Source organism: Leucoraja erinacea, chromosome 18 (assembly GCF_028641065.1).
Source record: "Leucoraja erinacea ecotype New England chromosome 18, Leri_hhj_1, whole genome shotgun sequence".
NCBI lineage: Eukaryota > Metazoa > Chordata > Chondrichthyes > Rajiformes > Rajidae > Leucoraja > Leucoraja erinaceus.
In genome coordinates this window covers 3,287,275-3,308,965 of record NC_073394.1, presented here as the reverse complement: position 1 = coordinate 3,308,965, position 21,691 = coordinate 3,287,275, and the positions used below count along the sequence as shown (strand labels likewise).

The window sequence follows — 21,691 nt, the reverse complement described above, 5'->3', positions numbered from 1 at the left end:
CCCTCTCCCATCCTATCCATCGCCTTACTCATTTTTCTATCTCTATCTTCTATCCTAAAACGTTGCCACGTCCCATCCTCTACTAACCCCAGCCCTCCTCTCCGGCAGCCTCGTGTCATGCACCCCCCCGCCCTGTCGTGAGGTAATAGTCTCCCCCTAAGCAAGTTATGTCCCCTCCCAGGTTTATTACATCATTCTTTCCCAGATCAATACCACTGAATTGCAAGAGGAACTGGGAGTAAGAGGCTGCTGAACATGTGAACCTCAGGACCGCTGCGTATCCGGCGGTTCACGCCGTCTGTAGTCAGGGCGCGCTACTCGCAATTGCAATCATATTCATAGATTCCAGGAGCGTTTAAGAGAGAACTGCAGCTAGCTGGAAAATCGAAGGTAGACAAAATGCTGGAGAAACTCCGCTAGTGAGGCACATCTATAGCAAGGATATGAAAAAAACCTTTTCACACGAGCGTGGTGAATCGGTGGATTCTCTTCTCTGCCACAGAACGTAGTTGAGGCCATTTCATTGGCATATTAGGAGGGAGTTTAGATGCGGGCCTAGTGGCTTAAGAGATCAGGGGGTACAGAGAAAGGCAGGTACCAGGATAACTGATTGGATGAGCAGCCATTGAATTGAATTGATCAATCATTCAATATCATTGATTTGAATTATTGATTGAATTGCCTTGACTTATTTTGAATTGAATTCAATTCAATTGAAAATTCATTCATTACCATCAGTTCAATTCCAATTCAATTCACTTTAGTCGTTCCACTGAGGTGGAATTGTAAAGGGTCCATGATCATAATTGATTGGCGGTGTTGCTCGGCAGGGCCGAATGGCCCTCCTCCTGCACCTATTTCTATGTTTCTATGTATCTCTTGCCTGATGGGAGAGGGGAGAAGAGGGAATGGCCAGGGTGAGACGTCATTGATTATGCTGCTGGCTTTTGTGGTGACCTGTTATTCATGTTTAATCACGGATATTAAATAATGAAATGCAGTTCCTGTTCTTTCATTTACTCTCCTCGTATGTATTTTTTTCTTTTCCACCCTCCCCTAAGCAAATGGGGAACTCCCACTTCTTAAATGAATTTAATCCAGAAGTCCAGGAACAGGATTTTTTTGTGTGTCGTGTTTGAATTGATCTGTAATGTAAATCCCTGCTTGGTGATTCAGAGTTTTCTGAGAGGGTAGATGTCCACCTAATCTCAGACTCCCCCCTACATGCTGCGTTGCTCCCATGTTTGGGCCATAAGTGATAGAGCAGATTAGGCCATCCTCGGCCCATCATGTCCACGCCACCATTCAATCATGGCCGATCTATCTCTCCCCCTCCTAACCCCATTCTCCCTGCCTTCTCCCCCATACCCCCTGACACCCGTACTAATCAAAGAATCTATCCATCGCTGCCTTAAAAATATCCACATGACTGGAGCCTCACCACACCTTCTGTGGCATTAATTCCACAGATTTCACCACCCTCTGACTAAAGGTAGACTTCTTCTTCTTCTTGCTATGGCGTGCACAGCCTAAAGTTGTAGAGGACAACTTGTTCTAATCGTCTTATTTGATTGGTTGATTGCATTGGTTTGAAACAGGGCGGACCATGTGAAGGTGCAATCTCCCACCATCCCACTAACAGGTAGACCAAAAATGCGATGGAGAAACTCAGCAGACGGCAGCATCTCTGGAGCGACGGAAATAGGTGACGTTTCGGGTCGCGACCTTCTTCTTCGGGACTGATGAAAGGGTCTTGACCCCGACACCTCACCCTTTCCTTCTCTCCACAAGATGCTGCCGGTCCCGCTGAAGTTTACTCCAGCTTTTTGTGTCTATCTGCGGTTTAAACCAGATCATCTGCACTTTGCCTTCCTGCACACGACCTATCAGGGACCTCTGGAGAACATGGGTCGGTGCTGTTTGGGGTCTGGTCCCCTGTTAGACTGATTGTTGGGGCAAGGGGGGACTGGAAGCAGAAAGAAACAGACCCAGTCAGGACCAGCAACAGATTACCTCAGGCAGGGACGTTCCCCGATAGGCCAATTATTACCTAAATTTGGTGCGATCCCAAGAGGAATACCCCGTTTCGAACTGGTTTAATTGATTTTAAAGCTAGGTTAGTTTAGTTTAGTTTAGTTTAGTTGTACGGCACGGAAACAGACCCTTTGACCTACCGAGTCCATGCGATCATCGTTCACCCATTTACAGTAGTTCCATGTTATCCCACATTCTCATCCACTCCCTACACAAGCAGCTCCTAGACTGTGGAACAGCATCCCCCTTCCCATCAGAACTGCCCCCTCCATCGACTCCTTTAAGTCGAGACTTAAAACTCATCTTTACTCTCAAGCCTTTCTTGACGTCCTCTGAGTGAGGGCTACATGTATGTATTTATGTATGTACTTAATCTATGAACCACTGTCGTGTAACGTTAGTACCTCCACCAATGTAAAGCACTTTTGGCCAACGAGAGTTGTTTTTTAAATGTGCTATAGAAATAAAAGTGACTTGACCTGACACTAGGGGGCAATTTACAGAGACCGAATTAGCCGCGACAAACCCGCACGTCTTTTGGATAATCGGGGGAAAACCGAAGCACGTGGATAAAACCAACATGGAGAACATAGAAACAATAGACAATAGGTGCAGGAGTAGGCCCCTCAGCCCCTCGAACCTGCACCGCCATTCAATATGATCATGGCTGATCATCCAACTCAGTATCCCGTACCTGCCTTCTCTCCATACCCCCTGATCCCCTTTAGCCACAAGGGCCACATCTAACTCCCTCTTAAATATAGCCAATGAACTGGCCTCAACTACCTTCTGTGGCAAAGAATTCCACAGATTCACCACTCTCTGTGTGAAAAATGTTTTCCTCATCTCGGTCCTAAAAGATTTCCCCCTTATCCTTAATCTGTGACCCCTTGTTCTGGACTTCCACAACATCAGGAACAATCTTCCTGCATCTAGCCTGTCCAACCCCTTAAGAATTTTGTAAGTTTCTATAAGATCCCCTCTCAATCTCCTAAATTCTAGAGAGTATAAACCAAGTCTATCCAGTCTTTCTTCATAAGACAGTCCTGACATCCCAGGAATCAGTCTGGTGAACCGTCTCCTGCACTCCCTCTATGGCAATAATGTCCTTCCTCAGATTTGGAGACCAAAACTGTACGCAATACTCCAGGTGTGGTCTCACCAAGACCCTGTACAACTGCAGTAGAACCTCCCTGCTCCTATACTCAAATCCTTTTGCAATGAATGCTAACATACCATTCGCTTTCTTCAATGCCTGCTGCACCTGCATGCCTACTTTTAATGACTGGTGTACCATGACACCCAGGTCTCGTTGCATCTCCCCCTTTCCTAATCGGCCACCATTCAGATAATAGTCTACTTTCCTGTTTTTGCCACGAAAGTGGATAACCTCACATTTATCCACATTATACTGCATCTGCCATGCATTTGCCCACTCACCCAGCCTATCCAAGTCACCTTGCAGCCTCCTAGCATCCTCCACACAGCTACCACTGCCCCCCAGCTTTGTGTCATCCGCAAACTTGGAGATGTTGCCTTCAATTCCCTCATCCAAATCATTAATATATATCGTAAATAGCTGGGGTCCCAGCACTGAGCCTTGCGGTACCCCACTAGTCACTGCCTGCCATTGTGAAAAGGACCCGTTTACTCCTACTCTTTGCTTCCTGTCCGCCAGCCAGTTCTCTATCCACACAATCACTGCCCCCTGAACCCCCAATGCTGGGTGTCATCTTTGCAGGTTTGGGGATCGAGTGCGTCCTCTAGGCATGGTGAGGGGGCAGCTCAGCAGAGTGCTCCTTATCCCGTGGGACCTGAAAGAGTCCGAAAGGTGCAAACTCAATTTCGGCCGCACACCGAGGTCAGGATCGAACCCTGCGTCTCTGGCACGGTTAAGGCAGCAGCTCAGGCATCAGTGCCACCCTGGTACAAGCCCCGCCCATGAAAATAAAATAGTCACCAGCAAGTCCAAAAAATGAGTCCCCCTGAGTTGTCTGATCGTGAAGAGAGGTAGCAAGCCTGTGTATTCCCGGTTCGATGCTCACTAAATACGGGCACCTGTACATTGTCCGCGAGAATCCTCGTTGATTTTCTCCTCCGGGAAGTTCCGGTTTCATCCCACACTCCAAAGACGTGCGGGGTTTGCCAGTTACCGTGTTTGGTAGAAACGTAAAATTGTTCCTCATGTGTGTGTGTGTGTGTGTAGTGATAGTTGGGTTGGGTGGGGTGGTGGGGGTGGGTATAGTAGGCGCGGTCTGGGTGGGGCGGCCGAAGGGCCTGTTTCCATTGCTGGATCTCTCGACGGACTGAACATCATCTTCCGAATAGCCATATTTACGTTGGTGCTAAGAGGTGATCGACCCGGCAAGAGAATATTTTCGTGCAAACCTTGCGGGACATTCCACTCCACCACATACACGTGTTAGTGCTTGATCGAATGCCATTTTGGGGGAGTTAACAGTATTCTCCAGTTCTCTGTGCCACGGGTAATATTGACATGGCTTGTTGCCAGAGTCCCGCTTTGGAGGACCACATATTTGCCGATTGCTTTTGAAGTTTTGTGTTTCGTTCTAGTTTTTGAAACTTTGGCAATAACAAAACGGCCTTCAGAACTCGGTCTGGTACCTGCTACCCGCGTTCTGCTGCCGCAGAGATCTGACCCCGTTGCTGGCTGCTCGGGTTCCTTGACCTCCCTCCTGAAATTCCTGGATGTCCCCTCTCCCATCAGGCAAGAGGGACAGACTTGTGAAAACGCTCACCTCCAGATTCAGGGGCAGTTTCTTCCCAGCTGTTATCAGGCAACTGAACCGTCCTACCACCAATTAGTGAGTGCTCCTGACGTCCCATTGAACGCACTGGACACTAGAGTTGCCAAGTGTCCCGTATTAGCCGGGCCTCTGGCGCTGTGAGGTGGCAGCTCTACCGCTGTGCCACCGTGCTGCCTACATTTTACCCTCCATTTTCAGGTCAGATTTAACAAACAAATTCATGTCCATAAGTGATAGGAGCAGATTTAGGCCATTTCGGCCCATCAAGTCTACTCCACCATTCAATCACGGCCGATCTGCCTCTCCCTCTCAACCCCATTCTCCTGCCTTCTCCCCATAACCCCTGACACCCGCACTAATCAAGAATCCATCTATCTCTGCCTTAAAAATATATCCACTGCCTTGGCCTCCACAGACTTCTGTGGCAATGAGTTCCACAGATTCACCGCCCTCTGACTAATTGTTAAAATGTCGGGTGACGAAACAAAATTATTATTATTTTTTGTGCTAATTGCTGATGGCATTTTTAGCTCGATGGCAACTGTGTCTGGGAAGGCGGTGCCCTAAATGCATTAATGAGTGAGGAGACGGCTGGCCACTGTAGACAGACGTCCGTTTCCTTGCAGAGCAGCTGCAGGAAGCTCGTGGTGGGAGTCGCTGCTGTTAAACTCTGGCTAGGAGCCGAGCGGAGCGGCTGACTCAGCGATGCCTGGTTGGCATTGATACCCAGTTTTGTGCTGCAAAATTGTGTTTTAAAAACAGCTCTGTGAGTGCTGCCAAAAGTGGTGTGAGACACGGGGATGGATGTGATTATCCCACCACACAATACCTTGTGTGGCATTGTTAGCTACCCTCTCCTCTCCCCCCCCCCCCCCCCCCCCCCCCTCGCTGCCATCTCGTACGCCAGAGACCCGGGGTACGATCCTGACCTCTGGGGTGCTGTCCCCCCCCCCCCCCCCCCCCCCCCCCTCCCCCCCCCCCCCCCCCCCCCCCCCCCCCCCCCCCCCCCCCCCCCCGGAGTTTGCACCCCCCCCCCCCCCCCCCCCCCCCCCCCCCCCCCCCCCCCCCCCCCCCCCCCCCCCCCCCCCCCCCCCCCCCCCCCCCCCCCCACCCCCCCCCCCCCCCCCCCCCCCCCCGCCCCACCCCCCCCCCCCCCCCCCCCGATACGTGATAAGTGATAAGTGATAGGAGCAGAATTAGGCCATTCGGCCCATCAAGTCTACTACGCCATCCAATCATGGCTGATCTATCTCTCCCTCCCAACCCCATTCTCCCCAACCCCATTGGCCCTTTGTAAATTGTCCCCATTGTGTAGAGAGTGGATGCGATAATTGGATGTAGTTTAGTTTAGAGAGACAGCGAGGAAACAGGCCCTTCAGCCCAACGAGTCTGTACCGACCAGCGATCCCCGCACACTAACACTGCCCTACACACACTAGGAACAATTTACAATTTTACCGAAGCCAATTAGCCTACAAACCTGTACGTCTCTAGAGTGTGGGAGGAGACCGGAACCCCAGGAGAAAACCCACGCAGGTCACGGGGAGAACGTGCAAACTCCGTACAGGCAGCACCCGTAGTCGGGATCGAACCGGCGCCGTGAGGCAGCGACTCTACCGCTGCGCCACCGCGCCTTCGCATCCCCTCCCTACACATTTTACAGAGGCCAACTAACCTGCAAACCCGCACATGTTTGGGCTGTGGGAGGAAACCTGCGCGATCACAGCGGCAACGTGCAAACTCCACACAGACAGCAACGTCAAACCCGGGTCTCTGGCACTGAGAAGCAACAGCTCCACCACCGTGGACTTCTGGATAACAAATCCTTCCGCAGAGAGTGAAAGGAATTCTAGGTGATCTACTTGTAGGTTGCTGGCCATCTGCTGTAGTCCACAGTGAAGGTCCATGGTCAATATTCACTTCCAGGATAATCCAAGCCTTATGTACATGGAGATGTTCCTCTTCCATTTAATGGTAGCAAGGCAGTACAATATAGAGTCATGGAGTCATAGTGATACTGCATGGAAACTGGCCCTTCAGCCCAACTTGCCCACAACGGCCATCGACACTGGTCCAACCTGCCTGTGTCTGGCCCATATCACTAAACCAGTCCTATCCATGTACCTGTCTAATTGTTTCTTAAACGTTGGGATAGTCCCTGCCTCAACTACACCCTCTGCCAGCTCGTTCCGCACTCCCACCACCCTCTGTGGGAAAAAGTTACCCTTGAGACTTCAATTAAATATTTCCCCCTTCACCTCAAACCTATGCCCTCTGGTCCTCGATTCCCCTACTCTGGGCAAGAGACTCTGTGCATCTACCTGATCGATTCCTCTCATGACCTTATACACCTCAATAAGATCACCCCTCATCCTCCTGCGCTCGGGGTGAATAGAGTCCCAGCCTGCTCAACCTCTCCCTCTAGTCCCGGCAACAGTCTCGTTAGGACGTTGGGTCTTCAACCTAAAACGCTAAAGGGCCTGTCCCACTTGGCGATTTTTTCGGCGACTGCCGGCATCATTGACTCGCGTATCAGGTCACCGAAACATGCGCGGCGCGATGATGTATTAACGCGCGGTGCTTTTTCAAGTGTCGCAACATTTCTTTGTCAAAATCTTTTGGAGAAACTGATATGACGCCGGCAGTGGCCGAAAAAATGTGTCAAGTTTGAAAGGCCCTCTCTTTTCACTGGAACTCTCTGCCGCAGAGGGTAGTCGAGGCCAGTTCATTGGCTATATTTAAGAGAGAGTTAGATGTGGCCCTTGTGGCTAAGGGGATTAGGGGGTATGGAGAGAAGGCAGGTACGGGATACTGAGTTGGATGATCAGCCGTGATCATATTGAATGGCGGTGCAGGCTCGAAGGGCCGAATGGCCTACTCCTGCACCTATTGTCTATGTTTCTATGTTTCACAGCTGCTACCCGAGTCTCCAACATTTTTATTTTTCCATTATTACTGCTGTCTGTTCATTGTGTGTGTGTTTCTATAGTGTAGATACTGGAAGAAGTCCCATGACTCAAAGAGTGATAATGAACGATACATATTATACAAGCGATGGGCTCGTTTTGGACAATTCTACAAGGAGCAGCCTCTTAACCTCATCAGGTAAGTCTTTGGAGAGATTGTATTGAACTGGCTTCAAACTGAGGTGAGCAAGCTCGTCTTTAGACTTGAGTTTAGACGCTTATCTAATAGGTATCTAAGTGAAACATAAAAGATTGCTAATGGCTTGGACACGCTAGAATACAAGATTGTTAGGGGCTTGGACAGGCTAGAGGCAGGAAACATGTTCCCGATGTTGGGGGAGTCCAGAACCAGGGGCCACAGTTTAAGAATAAGGGGTAAGCCATTTAGAACGGAGACGAGGAAACACTTTTTCTCACAGAGAGTTGTGAGTCTGTGGAATTCTCTGCCTCAGAGGGCGGTGGAGGCCGGTTCTCTGGATGCTTTCAAGAGAGAGCTGGATCGGGCTCTTAAAAATAACGGAGTCAAGGGATATGGGGGGAAGGCAGGAACGGGGTACTGATTGGGGATGATCAGCCAAGATCACATTGAATGGCGGTGCTGGCTCGAAGGGCCGAATGGCCTACTCCTGCACCTATTGTCTATTGTCTAAGTGCTTATGTATGCTGATACGTACGGAACATACAAAAATTAATTTAACTGTACCTCGGTGACAAATATAGAACCATACCATTATGATACAACGTGGAAACGGGCCCTTCGGCCCACCGAGTCTGTACCGGCCAGCGATCACCCCGTACATTAGCACTATCCTGCACAGTAGGATCAATTTGCAGAAGCCTATTAACCTACAAACCTGCACGTCTTTGGAGTGTGGGAGGAAGCCGGAGTACCCGGAGAAAACCCATGCGGGTCACGGGGAGAACATACTAACTCCGTATAGACAGCACCCGTAGTCAGGATCGAACCCGGGTCTCTGGCGCTGTGAGGCAGCAACTCTACTGCTGCGCCACCGTGACGCCCAAGTTTCACTTTATCTCATTAGATGGTTTTCAAAGGTAGACAAAAATGCTGGAGAAACTCAGCGGGTGAGGCAGCCTCTATGGAGCGAAGGAAATAGGCGACGTTTCGGGTCGAAATCCTTCTTCAGACTGAGAGTCAGGGGAGAGGGGAGACATGGAGATATAGAAGGTCAAGGTGTGAAAACGGTTTTAAGATGACGCTTGTTAGAGCTCCAGGGGCCGGAGAGACTGCAGATTCTGTAGAAAACCCCTCCATCCATCAGCTCTCTCTTTTACTTTGCGACAGGTTACAAATCGGCTGCAGAAATGTGTACCACAAACACGACTCAAATTACAAACCTCACGGAGCAGGCATTAGAATGGTAACGGTGTCAAATGGAGGTCAAATGTGGAGAGACAAGCAGGACAAAGGGAACGTGTGTGGACAGTTTACAAATCTCAAATTACTGTAGGAGCTGAATTAATTGAATCTTGGTTACCCTCCAGAAAGTGTTAAGGGCCTGTCCCACATGGGTGTAATTTACGTGACAGGCCAGTAGTGACTGACGCGTGATAATCGCTTGAAGATCGCGCGTGTCTTCATGCGTCCACACAGCCGTCTGGAGCGCGTGACGTCATTTGAAGACAGACACAAAATGCAGGAGTAAGTCAGCGGGACCGGCAGCATCTCCGGAGAGAAGGAATGGATGATGTTTCGGGTCGAGACTCTTCTTCAGTCTGAAGATGGGTCTGGACCCGAAACGTCCCCTGTTGTTATTCTCCCCCCCACGCCGGATCCTCCATCGTCCCTTCCCTCAGCGGCAGCGTCCTCACTCCCACGCGGTCCGTCCTTGTCCGTCGATCGCGCCATCGTCGACCGCCACACCGTCCTCTCCGCTAACGCCGCTGGGTCCCCTCCAGACGCCTCCGTGGTGCCGACCCCGGGCCCCGTCAAACCACGAGGCTCCACCTCCGACGCCTGCCTACCTGATCTCCCAGCTCCCCCTCCCATTCCCACACTGACCTCTCTGTCCTGGGCCTCCTCCACTGTCAGAGTGAGGCCCAGCGCAAATTGGAGGAGCAGCACCTCATATTTCGCTTGGGCAGTTTACACCCCAGCGGTACAAACATTGACTTCTCTACCATTCTATATTTCCCTCTTCCCTGACTCTCAGCCTGAAGAAGGGTCTCGACCTGAAACGTCATCTATCCGTGTTTTAGTCAGAATAAAGGCATCGACTATTTTGCGAATGGAGTTCTGGTGCAGGATTCCCGAAAAATGAATTTGCAAGTTAAAATGGTAGTACAAAAATCAAACGCAATGCTAGCTTTTATTTCAAGAGGGCTAGAGTACAAAGCTGAGGCTCTATAAGGCGCTGGTCAGGCCGCATTTGGAGTATTGTGAACAATTTTGGGCACCGTATATCTGCGGAAGGATGTGCCGGCTCTGGAGAGGGTCCAGAGGAGGTTTACACGAATGAGTGGGTTAACCTATGATGAGCGTTTGCCGGCACTGGGCCTGTACTCGCTGGGAATATACACTGAGAGGACTTCATTGAAACCTGCCGAATAGTGAGTGGCTTAGTAGAGTGGATGTGGAGAGGATGTGTCCACTAATGGGAGAGTCTAGGACTAGAGGTCGTAGCCTCAGAATTAAAGAACGTTCTTTTAGGAAGGAGATGAGGAGGAATTTCTTTAGTCAGAGGGTGGTGAATCCGTGGAATTCATTGTTACGGAGGGCTGTGGAGGACAAGTCAGTGGATATTTTTAAGGCAGGGATAGATAGATTCTTGATTAGTACGTGTGTCAGGGGTTATGGGGAGAAGGCAGGAGAATGGGGTTAGGAGGGAGAGATAGATCAGCTGCGATTGAATGGCGGAGTTGATTTGATGGGCCTAATTTTGCTCCTACCACTTCCTGTTTTCTTTCTTCCAGAAAATATTACGGGGAGAAGATTGGAATATATTTTGCGTGGCTCGGATTCTACACGGAAATGTTGGGAATCGCTGGTGCAGTTGGCTTCCTCTGCTTTTTGTACGGCTGCATAACCAAGGATGGAAATGTGTGGAGGTAAGCTACTGGGGAACACAGGAACACAATGTCTGTACCGGCAATCATCACAAGAAGTGGGAGTAAAATTAGGCCATTCGGCTCGGCAAGTCTCTCCGCCATTCAATCATGGCTGATCTATCTCTCCCTCCTAACCACCTACTCCCCATAACCTCTGACACCTGTACGAAGCAATGATGCCAAGTTAAACTTCTCTCATTTGCTTGAACATGCACCATATCCCTTCATTCCCTGTATATCCATGTGCCTATCCAAAATGCTCTTAAGCACTATTAATGTATCTGCTTAAGAAGGAACTGCAGATGCTGCAAAAATCGAAAGTCGACAAAAAATGCTGGAGAAACTCAGCGGGTGAGGCAGCATCTATGGAGAAAAGGCAACGTTTGGAGTCGAGACCCTTCTTCAGACTGATATCCGGGATTAACAGCATTATAAGCCCCCGGGGAATGCAGTGCGCTGGGGCCCCGATACTTCCAGTTTCTTTATGCCAAATCAAATATGCCGCGATGCACATGTGATGTTCTTCTCCGTTTTCATGTTCTACAATAACATTCTACAATACATAGATTAGCATGGGGCCCCTATGCTCGTAGGACCCCGGGCAACTGCCCAGCGTGCCCATGCGTTAAGACGGCCCTGGTGGGCACGTTCGCTGTGTAAAACGAAAAACTTGCCCCGCGAATCACCTTTAAACTTTGTGCCTCTCCCATTGAACGTAGAATATGGAACAGTACAACACCAGAACAGTCTCCATGGCCCACAATATCTCGGAGAAAACCCACGCAGGTCACGGGGAGATCGTGCAAACTCCCTATAGACAGCACCCGTCGTCGGGATCGAACCCGGGTCTCTGGCGCTGTGCGGCGACAACTCTACCGCTGCGCCACAATACGATAGAACTTTATTTATCCCACGAGGGAAATTGATCCGCCGACAGTCATTATAGAATGTGAAATTATTAAACGCAAGGCAAGTGTTTAACTGACGAGTTGTTCTCTGTTTTATCCCCAGTGATGAAATCTGTGATGCGGAGATCGGAGGCAAGATAATTATGTGTCCACTCTGTGACGGCTGTGACTTCTGGAGATTGAACATAACCTGTCAGTCAACCAAGGTGTGTAGATGTAAACATCCTGCTGGACAACGTCAGACTTGGCCCGCCCGCTCAGAGGAAGAATCATTCCAGAGCGTTACGTTCTTAATTGGTTTCTAAAATATGTAGCGACCAGCTGCTTTTTTTTAATGAAATCCATGTTCATAAGTGACAGGAGCAGAATTACAGCATGGTGAAGTATTGGGCCCAAGTCAGGCCTTTCCTCGTGTTCGAAGCTGAGGGCATTGGCTCTCCACATTTTCCCCACTGGAAGAGTAACAGCTTAATTTCAGAAGAGACTATAATACCGGCTGCATAGAGGTTAAGTTGTTGCCTTAAGAGGGTGTCCCACTGTACGAGCTAATTCAATAGTTTCCCCTGAGAAGCTCGGAGAATTACGGTAATAGCCGCTCGTAGGTACTTGGGGCTCTCGTGGACATTTTTCACACTGCTGAAAAAATCCTTCGCGAGTTACCGCGTTTCCCGAGTACCTGCCGTTAGCGTTACGAGCCGCTAAGGGACGCCCCGAGCTCCGACGTACCCGCTACGTAATTTCTCTGTGCTTACCACGAGTTAAATTTTTTTTAAACTCGGGAGAGCTCTTGAATTAGCTCATACAGTGTGACAGACCCTTTACAGCGCTTGCAGCGCAGGAGACGCGGGTTCGATCCTGACTACGGGTGCTGTCTGTACGCAGTTTGTACGCTCTCCCCGTGACCTGCGTGGGTTTTCTCCGAGATCTTCGGTTTCCTCCCACACTCAAAGACGTACAGGTTTGTGGGCTAATTGGCTTGGCATTAATGTAAATTGTCCCTAGTGTCTGTAGGATAGTGTTAATGTGTGGGTATTACTGTTCTGTGTGGACTCGGTGTGCTAGTGGATACATATCGAGACAGCAGCAGAGGTTGTACCATGATACTGTGTAGATATTCTTTAGCATTGCCAGCAATAGTTAATGCTCTTTGTAATTATCTCTTGTCCATCTGTAGTTACAACATTTCACACCTGAGGAAGTAATTTCATGCAGAAAGAGCATTTATTATGTTTCAGTGATGCAGGGATAGATCGAATTAGAAATAGCATACTGGTATGTTCATGCTTAATTAAGACAGAGGACTTTATTAAAGTTTAAAGATAACCTATTTTAAAAGGCTCTCAGTGAAAAACTTTCCAATTGTATGAAACTGATCCACGCCTATCGTAATTCAGATCAGTTTAAGATCGGTGAGACCAAGCGCAGGCTCGCTGATTATTTTGCTCAGTCTGCCTAAAATTGAAAGATCTCCCGGTTGATCAACACTTTAACTCCACCTCCCATTCCCACACTGACCTCCCTGTCCTGGGCCTCCTCCACTGTCAGAGTGAGGCCCAGCGCAAATTGGAGGAACAGCACCTCATATTTCGCTTGGGCAGCTTACACCCTAGCGGTATGAACATTGACTTCTCTAACTTCAAGTAACCCTTGCTTTCCCCCTCTCTCCATCCCTTCCCCTTCCTAGTTCTCTGACCAGTCTGACTGTCCCATTGATTAAATTGTATCTTTGTATGCCTTGTTGTCACCTTTTCCGAGCTAACAATGATCCTCGTCTCCTTTGATGTCTCGTTTTCACACCTTGCCCTTCCTTATCTCTGTGTCTCCCTCTCCGCTGACTCTCAGTCTGAAGAAGGGTGTCGACCCGAGACATCACCCATTCCTGATATCCAGAGACGCTGCCTGTCCCGCTGAGTTACTCCAGCGTTTTGTATTTATCTCCGGGGTAAACCAGCATCTGCAGTTCCTTCCTCCACATGCAATCTCAGTCAGTTTAGTTTATTGCTTTATATCCCAAGGTGCAACAAAATTCTTTGTTCACTTGAAGCTTACAGAGTTAACATTAGAAATACAGGAATGATAAATACAGTGGCGCAGCGGTAGAGTTACTGCCTTACAGCATTTACAGCGCCAGAGACCCGGGTTCGATCCCGACTACGGGTGCTGTCTGTACGGAGTTTGTACGTTCTCCCCGTGACCTGCGTGGGTTTTCTCCGAGATCTTCCGTTTCCTCCCACACTCCAAAGACGTACAGGTGTGTAGGTTAAACGGCTTGGTGCAAATGTAAATTGTCCCTAGTGTGTGTAGGATAGTATTAGTGTGCGGGGATTGCTGGTGGGCGCGGACTCGATGGGCCGAAGGGCCTGTTTCCGCGCTGAACTGAAAAACGAAACAATAAATGCAATTCATTCAAGATTATACTGCACAGGATCATAGAGTGATACAGTGTGGAAACAGGCCCTTCGGCCCAACTTGCCCACACCGGCCAACATGTCCCAGCTACACTAGTCCCACCTGCCTGCGTTTGGTCCCTATCCCTCCAAACCTGACTCTGAAAGATTGGTATGTTGGTTATTTAATGCATTCTCTTTTCTGTTCACAGAATTCTCACTTGTTTGACAACGCAGCTACCTTGTTCTTCGCAGTTTTTATGGGTATCTGGGGTAAGTAAGTCCGCTTGGACTGGAAATAATAATCAAAGTCAAAGTCATAAAGTAACTTTATTGTCAATTCAATTATGCAACAGTAGTTACACATAGGATTGAAATTACATTTCCCCATACTCCAAATGTGCAAGTAATATTAAAAACACAGACAGACAACATACCAATGAAAATAGACAATAGACATACATTATTTAAAATATTAAAATATTCACAGTGTGCCAAAATGTAGCAAAAACGTTGAGGTATTTTAAACAGGGTGCAACAATGAAAGGTGCAATATAGAAAAAGTGCAAATTTCGTACTGGAGACCTTGAGCCAAAGTTATTTTCACAGTTTGTTGTCTTTGTTTGGGTACTGTTCATGGAATTTTCTTAAGTGTGTTGAGTAGTCTGATGACCTGAGGTAAAAAGCTGTTTTTGAATCTGGTGGTTTTGCTCCGCATGCTGTGGTAGCGCTTACCGGAAGGTAGGAGAATGATAGGAAATTAACTATTCTTTTCAGTTAATTGATATTAGCCCAATCACATCCTTAGAGAGCAACAACATTTTGACTCTTTTTGAATTTCTTACAGAAATAATTTAGAAACATAGACACATAGAAACATAGAAAATAGGTGCAAGAGGAGGCCATTCAGCCCTTCGAGCCAGCACCGCCATTCATTGTGATCATGGCTGATCGTCCCCAAGCAATAACCCGTGCCTGCCTTCTCCCCATATCCCTTGACTCCACTTGCCGCTAGAGCTCTATCTAACTCTCTCTTAAATCCATCCAGTGATTTGGCCTCCACTGCCCTCTGTGGCAGGGAATTCCACAAATTCACAACTCTCTGGGTGAATTTTTTTTTTCTCACCTCAGTCTTAAATGGCCTCCCCGTTTATTCTAAGACTGTGAGTGGTGAGACTGTGTCATTTCTTACGGAGAGATTTGTAGATGTAGCACAGTCCATCACACAGACTAGACTTCCCACCATTGACTTCATCTACGCCTCACTCTGCCTTAGAGAGCAGCCGACATAATCAATTAAGTCCCACCCTGGTCATTCCAACACCTTTGTGCAAAAACGTCACCCCCCAGATTCCTTCTAAATCTTTCCCCCTTCACCTTAAACCTCTGTCCTCTGGTCCTCTATTCACCCTACTCTGGGCAAGAGAGTCTGTGCATCTATCCGATCTATTCCTCTCATGATTTTGTACGTCTCTATAAGATCACCCCTCATTATTTGGATAACATGCAAAGCTTTTCACTGCACACATGACAATAATTAACAAACCTAAGGATATCTGAGTTTCAAAATTTAAGATGTGAAGAAGGTTGAGAACTGGACATGGGTTGTGTGACCGTCACACAGACCCAACCTCCCTTCCATCGATTCCCTTTACAGATCTCATGCTGCCTCGGTAAGGCCAGCAGCATCACCAAGGACCAGTCGCACCCCGTCCACTCCCTCTTCTCCCCTCTCCCATCGGGCAAAAGGTACAGAAGTGTGAAAACGCACACCTCCAGATTCAGGAGCAGTTGAACAGAATAATTAAACCCAAGATAGACACAAAGCTGGAGTAACTCAGCGGGGCAGGCAGCATATCTGGAGAGGGGGAATGGGTGACGTTTCGGGTCGAGACCCTTCTTCAGACTGGTTAGGGATAAGGGAAACTAGAGATATAGATGGTGATCTAGAGAGATAAAGAACAATGAATGAAAGATATGCAAAACAGTAACGATGATACAGGAAAAGGGTCTTTGTTGGCTGTTTGTTGGGTGATAACGAGAAGCTGGTGCGACTTGGGTGGGGGAGGGATGGAGAGAGAGGGAATACCGGGGCTACCTGAGGTGAGAAATCAATATTCATACCACTGGGTTGTCAACCTACAGCGAGCAAGATGGTCCACTCGACGAAAAAGACGTAGTACGGTCATGGGCAGATCCATGAGTAATTTTCGTCCCCATTTCCGTAACCGGCTTCCGTCTCCGCACCAAAGACCCCGTAGGACACGAGTGCGGAGACAGGAGCCGGTTACGGAAACATCCTCGTAAAAATAAAAGTTCTTTGGGAAAATCTTCTCCTCATTTTCAGAATTTTAATTTATTAACACAAACTGTTCCCCCGCAATGTTGATTACACTGTGAGTCGGGTCGGGTCGGGTTACGGAAATGGATGATAAAAAGGCCCACGTTCCGCTCCGTTGCGTACTACACGTCAGCCCCATTGCATTTAGCAGGAGTGGTCTATCTTGCTCCGCTATACGATCTTTGCTGTAAGCTGACCAAGCGAAATATGAGATGCTGTTCCTCCAATTTGCGTTAAATGACAATGTCTCTTGTCTCTGTGTTCTGGACAGTGACTCTGTTTCTGGAGCTGTGGAAGCGGCGACAAGCCAAGCTGGAGTACGAGTGGGACTTGGTGGACTTTGAAGAGGAGCAGCAGCAGCTCCAGATCCGCCCTGAATATGAGGCAAAGTGTAGTCACCACAAGAAAAACCCTGTCACTCAGGTGTGGATTAAACCTCTGCTCTCCATTGTAGTTCACTAAAGGGCCTGTCCCACTTACGTATCCTTGGCACGCAAATTACGCGACCCTGTGGTCGCGTTGAGCCGTGACGGTCCCGCAAAGGTCGGGCGCGATTTCATGCGTACGCACAGCCGTCTGGAGCACGTGACGTCATTTGAAGATGGACACAAAGCTGGAGTAACTCCGCGGGACCGGCAGCGTCTCTGGAGAGAAGCAATGGGTGACGTTTCATGTCGAGACTCATCTTCAGTATGAAATGAAAGGTCTTGACCCGAAACGTCACCCATTGCTTCTCTCCAGAGATGCTGCCAATCCCGCTGAGTTACTCCTGCATTTTGCGTCTATCTTCAATTTTCTTGGCCCCGCTCTGGGAGTAGAAGTGGGGGCGGACCCGGACCGCAACGGCCGTGAGCCCCAGGCCGAGCTCGCCGATCGCTTGCCTGCTTCTGCTGCTGTTGAAGGTCTTGGGGCTGTCCCTCTTTGGCCGTCAGTTCCGCGACAGACCGTTGGCGTGCGAAGATTTTGTTCGCTACAAAAATGTCGGAGCCCCGTGCGATGTCGCGCACAATTACATACCTCTCCGCGCATCTCAGTGGGACCGGCCCCGCGCGGCCATAAGATGCCCGTACGCGACCACGAGGTCGTGTAATTTGCGTGCCAAGGACACGTATGTGGGACAGGCCCTTTATGCACCCCTCCATTGCTGGGAACACATGAACATTTATGCACGAGTTCACATGCGTGTGTATGCGTAGATGCGTGTAGCAGGGAAATTCATACAGTGTGGGTTCTGTCATTTTGCACTATTGTGGTTTGTTTTTACATGTGTGTATATGTGCCCATTGCGACATCTGGGACGACAGATGGCGCAATGGGCTAAGTGTTCGGCTGGCGACCGGAAGGTAGCCGGTTCGAATCCCGCTTGGAGTGCATACTGTCGTTGTGTCCTTGGGGCAAGACACTTCACCCACCTTTGCCTGTGTGTAAATGTAATGTAATTATGTGAAGCACTTTGGGGTCAATGCAAGTTGACTGAAAATGTGCTATATAAATAAGATTATTATTATATATATAGTCGAAAGAAGGGTCTCGACCTGAAACATCACCCATTCCTTCTCTCCAGAGATGTTTCGGGTCGAGACCCTTCCTCAGACTGGGAAACGAGACGTATAGACGATGATGCAGTGCAGGTGTCGGCAACCTGTGGCCCCCGGGCCAAATGCGGCCCGTAACCCGAAATAATCCGTCTCGCAGGCGGCTTTTTTTTTCCATAATTCCCGCCGACTTCCATCATCTCCGGTACCTCCCGGGCCCGAGGCCGTGGTGACGCAAGGGCGCCTGCGCTGGCAGCCGCAATGGCGGAGCAGCGCCGAGCTCTGGCTGTACCGCGACCTGCGCAAAGCCAGCCGGCACGGCCGCGCACCATCTGTGTCTGGGATTCACAGTCGGGATCGGTTTTGTCAATGAGCCGGGAACGAGGCGTCCTCGAGTGGGCGGGATCCACGTGTACACGTGATAGATGTGGGCCGCCATCCTCTCACTGACTTGCGTCCCAGCCCCTATGTAGAACAAGGTAGAGAGATATAGAACAATGAGCCCGTAGTCAGGATCAAACTCTGGTCCGTAAGGCAGCAACTCCACCACTGCTCCACCGTTCCACAGAGATCCATGGGTATACAAAGAGTCGACACATGAAGGGCACCAACATCCCCCCCCCCCCTCCCCCCTCAGCCTCACTGACTGTCAAGTCTGTCAAAATATTTGAACATTTCCAACTTTAAAATCATTCAAAACCTATTTTCCTTCTAGACTAAATATTTGAAAATCACTTGAACTCCAGAACCACAAACACTTACTTGAAATGGCGTTAATTATTAACTTTGACCATTTTTACGGAGTTTATTATTTTATTTAATATTATAAATCACAATCATTAGAAAAAGATTTGGACAAGTGCATGGATAGGAGGATGAGTTTAGAAGGATGAGAGGGCATCTTATTGAAACGCATAAGATTATTAAGGGTTTGGACACGCTAGAGGCAGGAAACATGTTCCCGATGTTGGGGGAGTCCAGAACCAGGGGCCACACACAGTTTAAGAATAAGGGGTAAGCCATTTAGAACAGAGACGAGGAAACACTTTTTCTCTCAGAGAGTGGTGAGTCTGTGGAATTCTCTGCCTCAGAGGGTGGTGGAGGCCGGTTCTCTGGATGCTTTCAAGAGAGAGCTAGATAGGGCTCTTAAAGATAGCGGAGTCAGGGGATATGGCAGATGAATGGGGTTTACAAGAGATAGATCAGCAATAATTGAATGGCGGAGTAGACTTGACGAGCCGAATGGCCTTATTCTGCTCCTATCACATGAAATTATGAGCCAGGTCCCCTGGCAAGACATGGGCCCTGACCTGAAACGCCCACAGATGCTGCCTGACCCGCTGAGTTGCTCCAGCACTCTGTGAAACATCACCTATCCATGTTCTCCACAGATGCTGCCTGACCCGCTGAGTTACTCCAGCACTCTGTGAAACGTCACCTATCCATGTTCTCCACAGATGCTGCCTGACCCACTCAGTTATGGTGCAGCAGCATCTATGGAGCTAAGGAAATAGGCAACGTTTCGGGCCAAAATCCTTCTGGAAATAGGCAACGTTTCGGGCCGAAACCCTTACGGGTTTCGTCCCGAAACGTTGCCTATTTCCTTAGCTCCATAGATGCTGCCTGACCCTCTGAGTTACTCCAGCACTCTGTGAAACGTCACCTATCCATGTTCTCCACAGATGCTGCCTGACCCGCTGAGTTACTCCAGCACTCTGTGAAACATCACCTATCCATGTTCTCCACAGATGCTGCCTGACCCGCTGAGTTACTCCAGCACTCTGTGTCTAACTTTCCACTCAATCTCGGTACACTTGACAATAAAATAAACTAAACGCACCTTCATCCACCCAATAAATTCCACTCTCATCATGTCCACCCACTAACTGTGACTAACTAAACCAACTCAGTGTTGGCTTTGCATTTCCAGTGTTTGTATATTTAATTTATTCTGGGCTTAGAAGCAGTAGCTTGTGTTTGCATTTTGTGTTTTTTATTTGCAGTAATAATTTATATTGGAGCAGGATTGTGTTTATCTCCCTCTCTGCTTTCAGGAGTGAAATTTAAGCATTTATCAAAAAACTAGTGGTGCCTCTGAAGAAGGGTCTCGACCCAAAACGTCGCCTATTTCCTTCGCTCCTTAGATGCTGCCTCGCCCGCTGAGTTTCTCCAACATTTTTGTCTACCTGCCTAACCAAATACTGGATCAGTGAAATCTTCCAAGCGTTCGACAAAAATACTCAACTCGTAGAAATCTTTAGCGGGAATATTAACCATCGTTTTCCAATCTGATAACACACGTATCCATGTTCTCCACAGATGCTGACTGACCCTTTGGCCAAATTTGTCCATGCAGACCACCATGCCTTATCTAAGTTTAGTTTTGCGATACCGTGCGGAAACAGGCCCTTCGGCCCACCGAGTCCGCACCGACCAGCGATCACCGCGCTTTGCCCCTGTCCCACTTAGGAAACCTGAACGGAAACCTCTGGAGACTTTGCGCCCCACCCAAGGTTTCCTTGCGGTTCCCGGAGGTTGCAGGTGGTTGCCGGAGGTTGCAGGTAGTGGAAGCAGGTAGGGAGACTGACAAAAACCTCCGGGAACTGCACGGAAACCTTGGGTGGGGCGCAAAGTCTCCAGAGGTTTCCGTTCAGGTTTCCTAAGTGGAACCTGGGCATCCTACACACACTAGGGACAATTTACATTTATACCAAGCCAATTAACCTACAAACTTGTACGTCTTTGAAGAGTGGAAAGAAAGCAAAGATCTCGGTGAAAACCCACGCACAAGAACGTACAAACTCCGTACAGACAGCACCCGTAGTTGGGATCGAACCAGCGTCTCTCCACAACCCCTGACCTACATGCCTCATTCCATATAGGCAGATCGTTACATATACCCACCACCCTCTGTGTGAAGAGGTTGCCCCTCAAGATCCTATTAAATTTCTCCCCTCGCACTATAAACCTGTGTACTCTGGTTCTCGATTCTCCTACCGTGGCTATAAGGCCCTGTGCCTTCATCTTATCAATTCCCCTCTCCATGTTATACACCTCTGTAATCACACCTTAGCCTCCAGAGTTCCAAGAAAAATAAGTCCTAATCTGCCCAACATTTCACCATATCCCAGGAGCCCAAGTCCCGGCAACATCTTCGTGAATCTATAAGGCTCAAGTTTGACAAAATCCTTCCTCTTGGAGGGTGATGAAAAACTTGACACAATTCTCCAAATGAGGCCTCAACAACATTTTGCTCAATTGTGTTCGTTCTTGTAAACCAGTATTCGGAGTCCCTTGTGTCTACGTATGTTAGTTATTCACTCGACGGGAATCTGATTTTGGACTCATTGGCATTTGTAAAATCGGCTGGATTATAATATTTGGGAATGCTTGGTATTTTACCTGTTGTAACATATGCCCCTCAATTTCAGGAACTTGAGCCTTATATACCGTTATCGAACCAAGCGTTCCGCTGTGTTTTGTCGGGAGCTACGGTCTTGTTTTGGGTAAGTGTGTTTTTACAATCCTCAATGCCAAAGCCTGGTTTGAAGTCCATTAAAAACAGGAAGGAGAACTTCGGTTTAGTCTAGTCTTGAGAGGTGCAGCGTGGAAACAGGCACTTCGGTCGACCAGGCAGGTAACCAGCGATCATTAGTTCTATCCTGCACGCTCGGGACAATTTG

The 21,691-nt window shown here is 48.7% G+C and overlaps 1 protein-coding gene across 1 annotated transcript in view; it reads left to right on the top strand.

The window, feature by feature from the left end:
* Window positions 1-7,772: 7,772 nt before the first annotated feature.
* LOC129705571 (anoctamin-5-like) overlaps window positions 7,773-21,691 on the top strand; it is a 40,190-nt gene continuing 26,271 nt past the window's right edge. Inside the window, exons 1-6 of the mRNA XM_055649171.1 lie at window positions 7,773-7,907; window positions 10,703-10,837; window positions 11,849-11,951; window positions 14,345-14,405; window positions 16,745-16,896; window positions 21,440-21,514. Coding sequence (XP_055505146.1) covers window positions 10,761-10,837; window positions 11,849-11,951; window positions 14,345-14,405; window positions 16,745-16,896; window positions 21,440-21,514 — 468 coding nt within the window. The 5' untranslated portion in view covers window positions 7,773-7,907; window positions 10,703-10,760. The remainder of the gene's footprint in view (window positions 7,908-10,702; window positions 10,838-11,848; window positions 11,952-14,344; window positions 14,406-16,744; window positions 16,897-21,439; window positions 21,515-21,691) is intronic.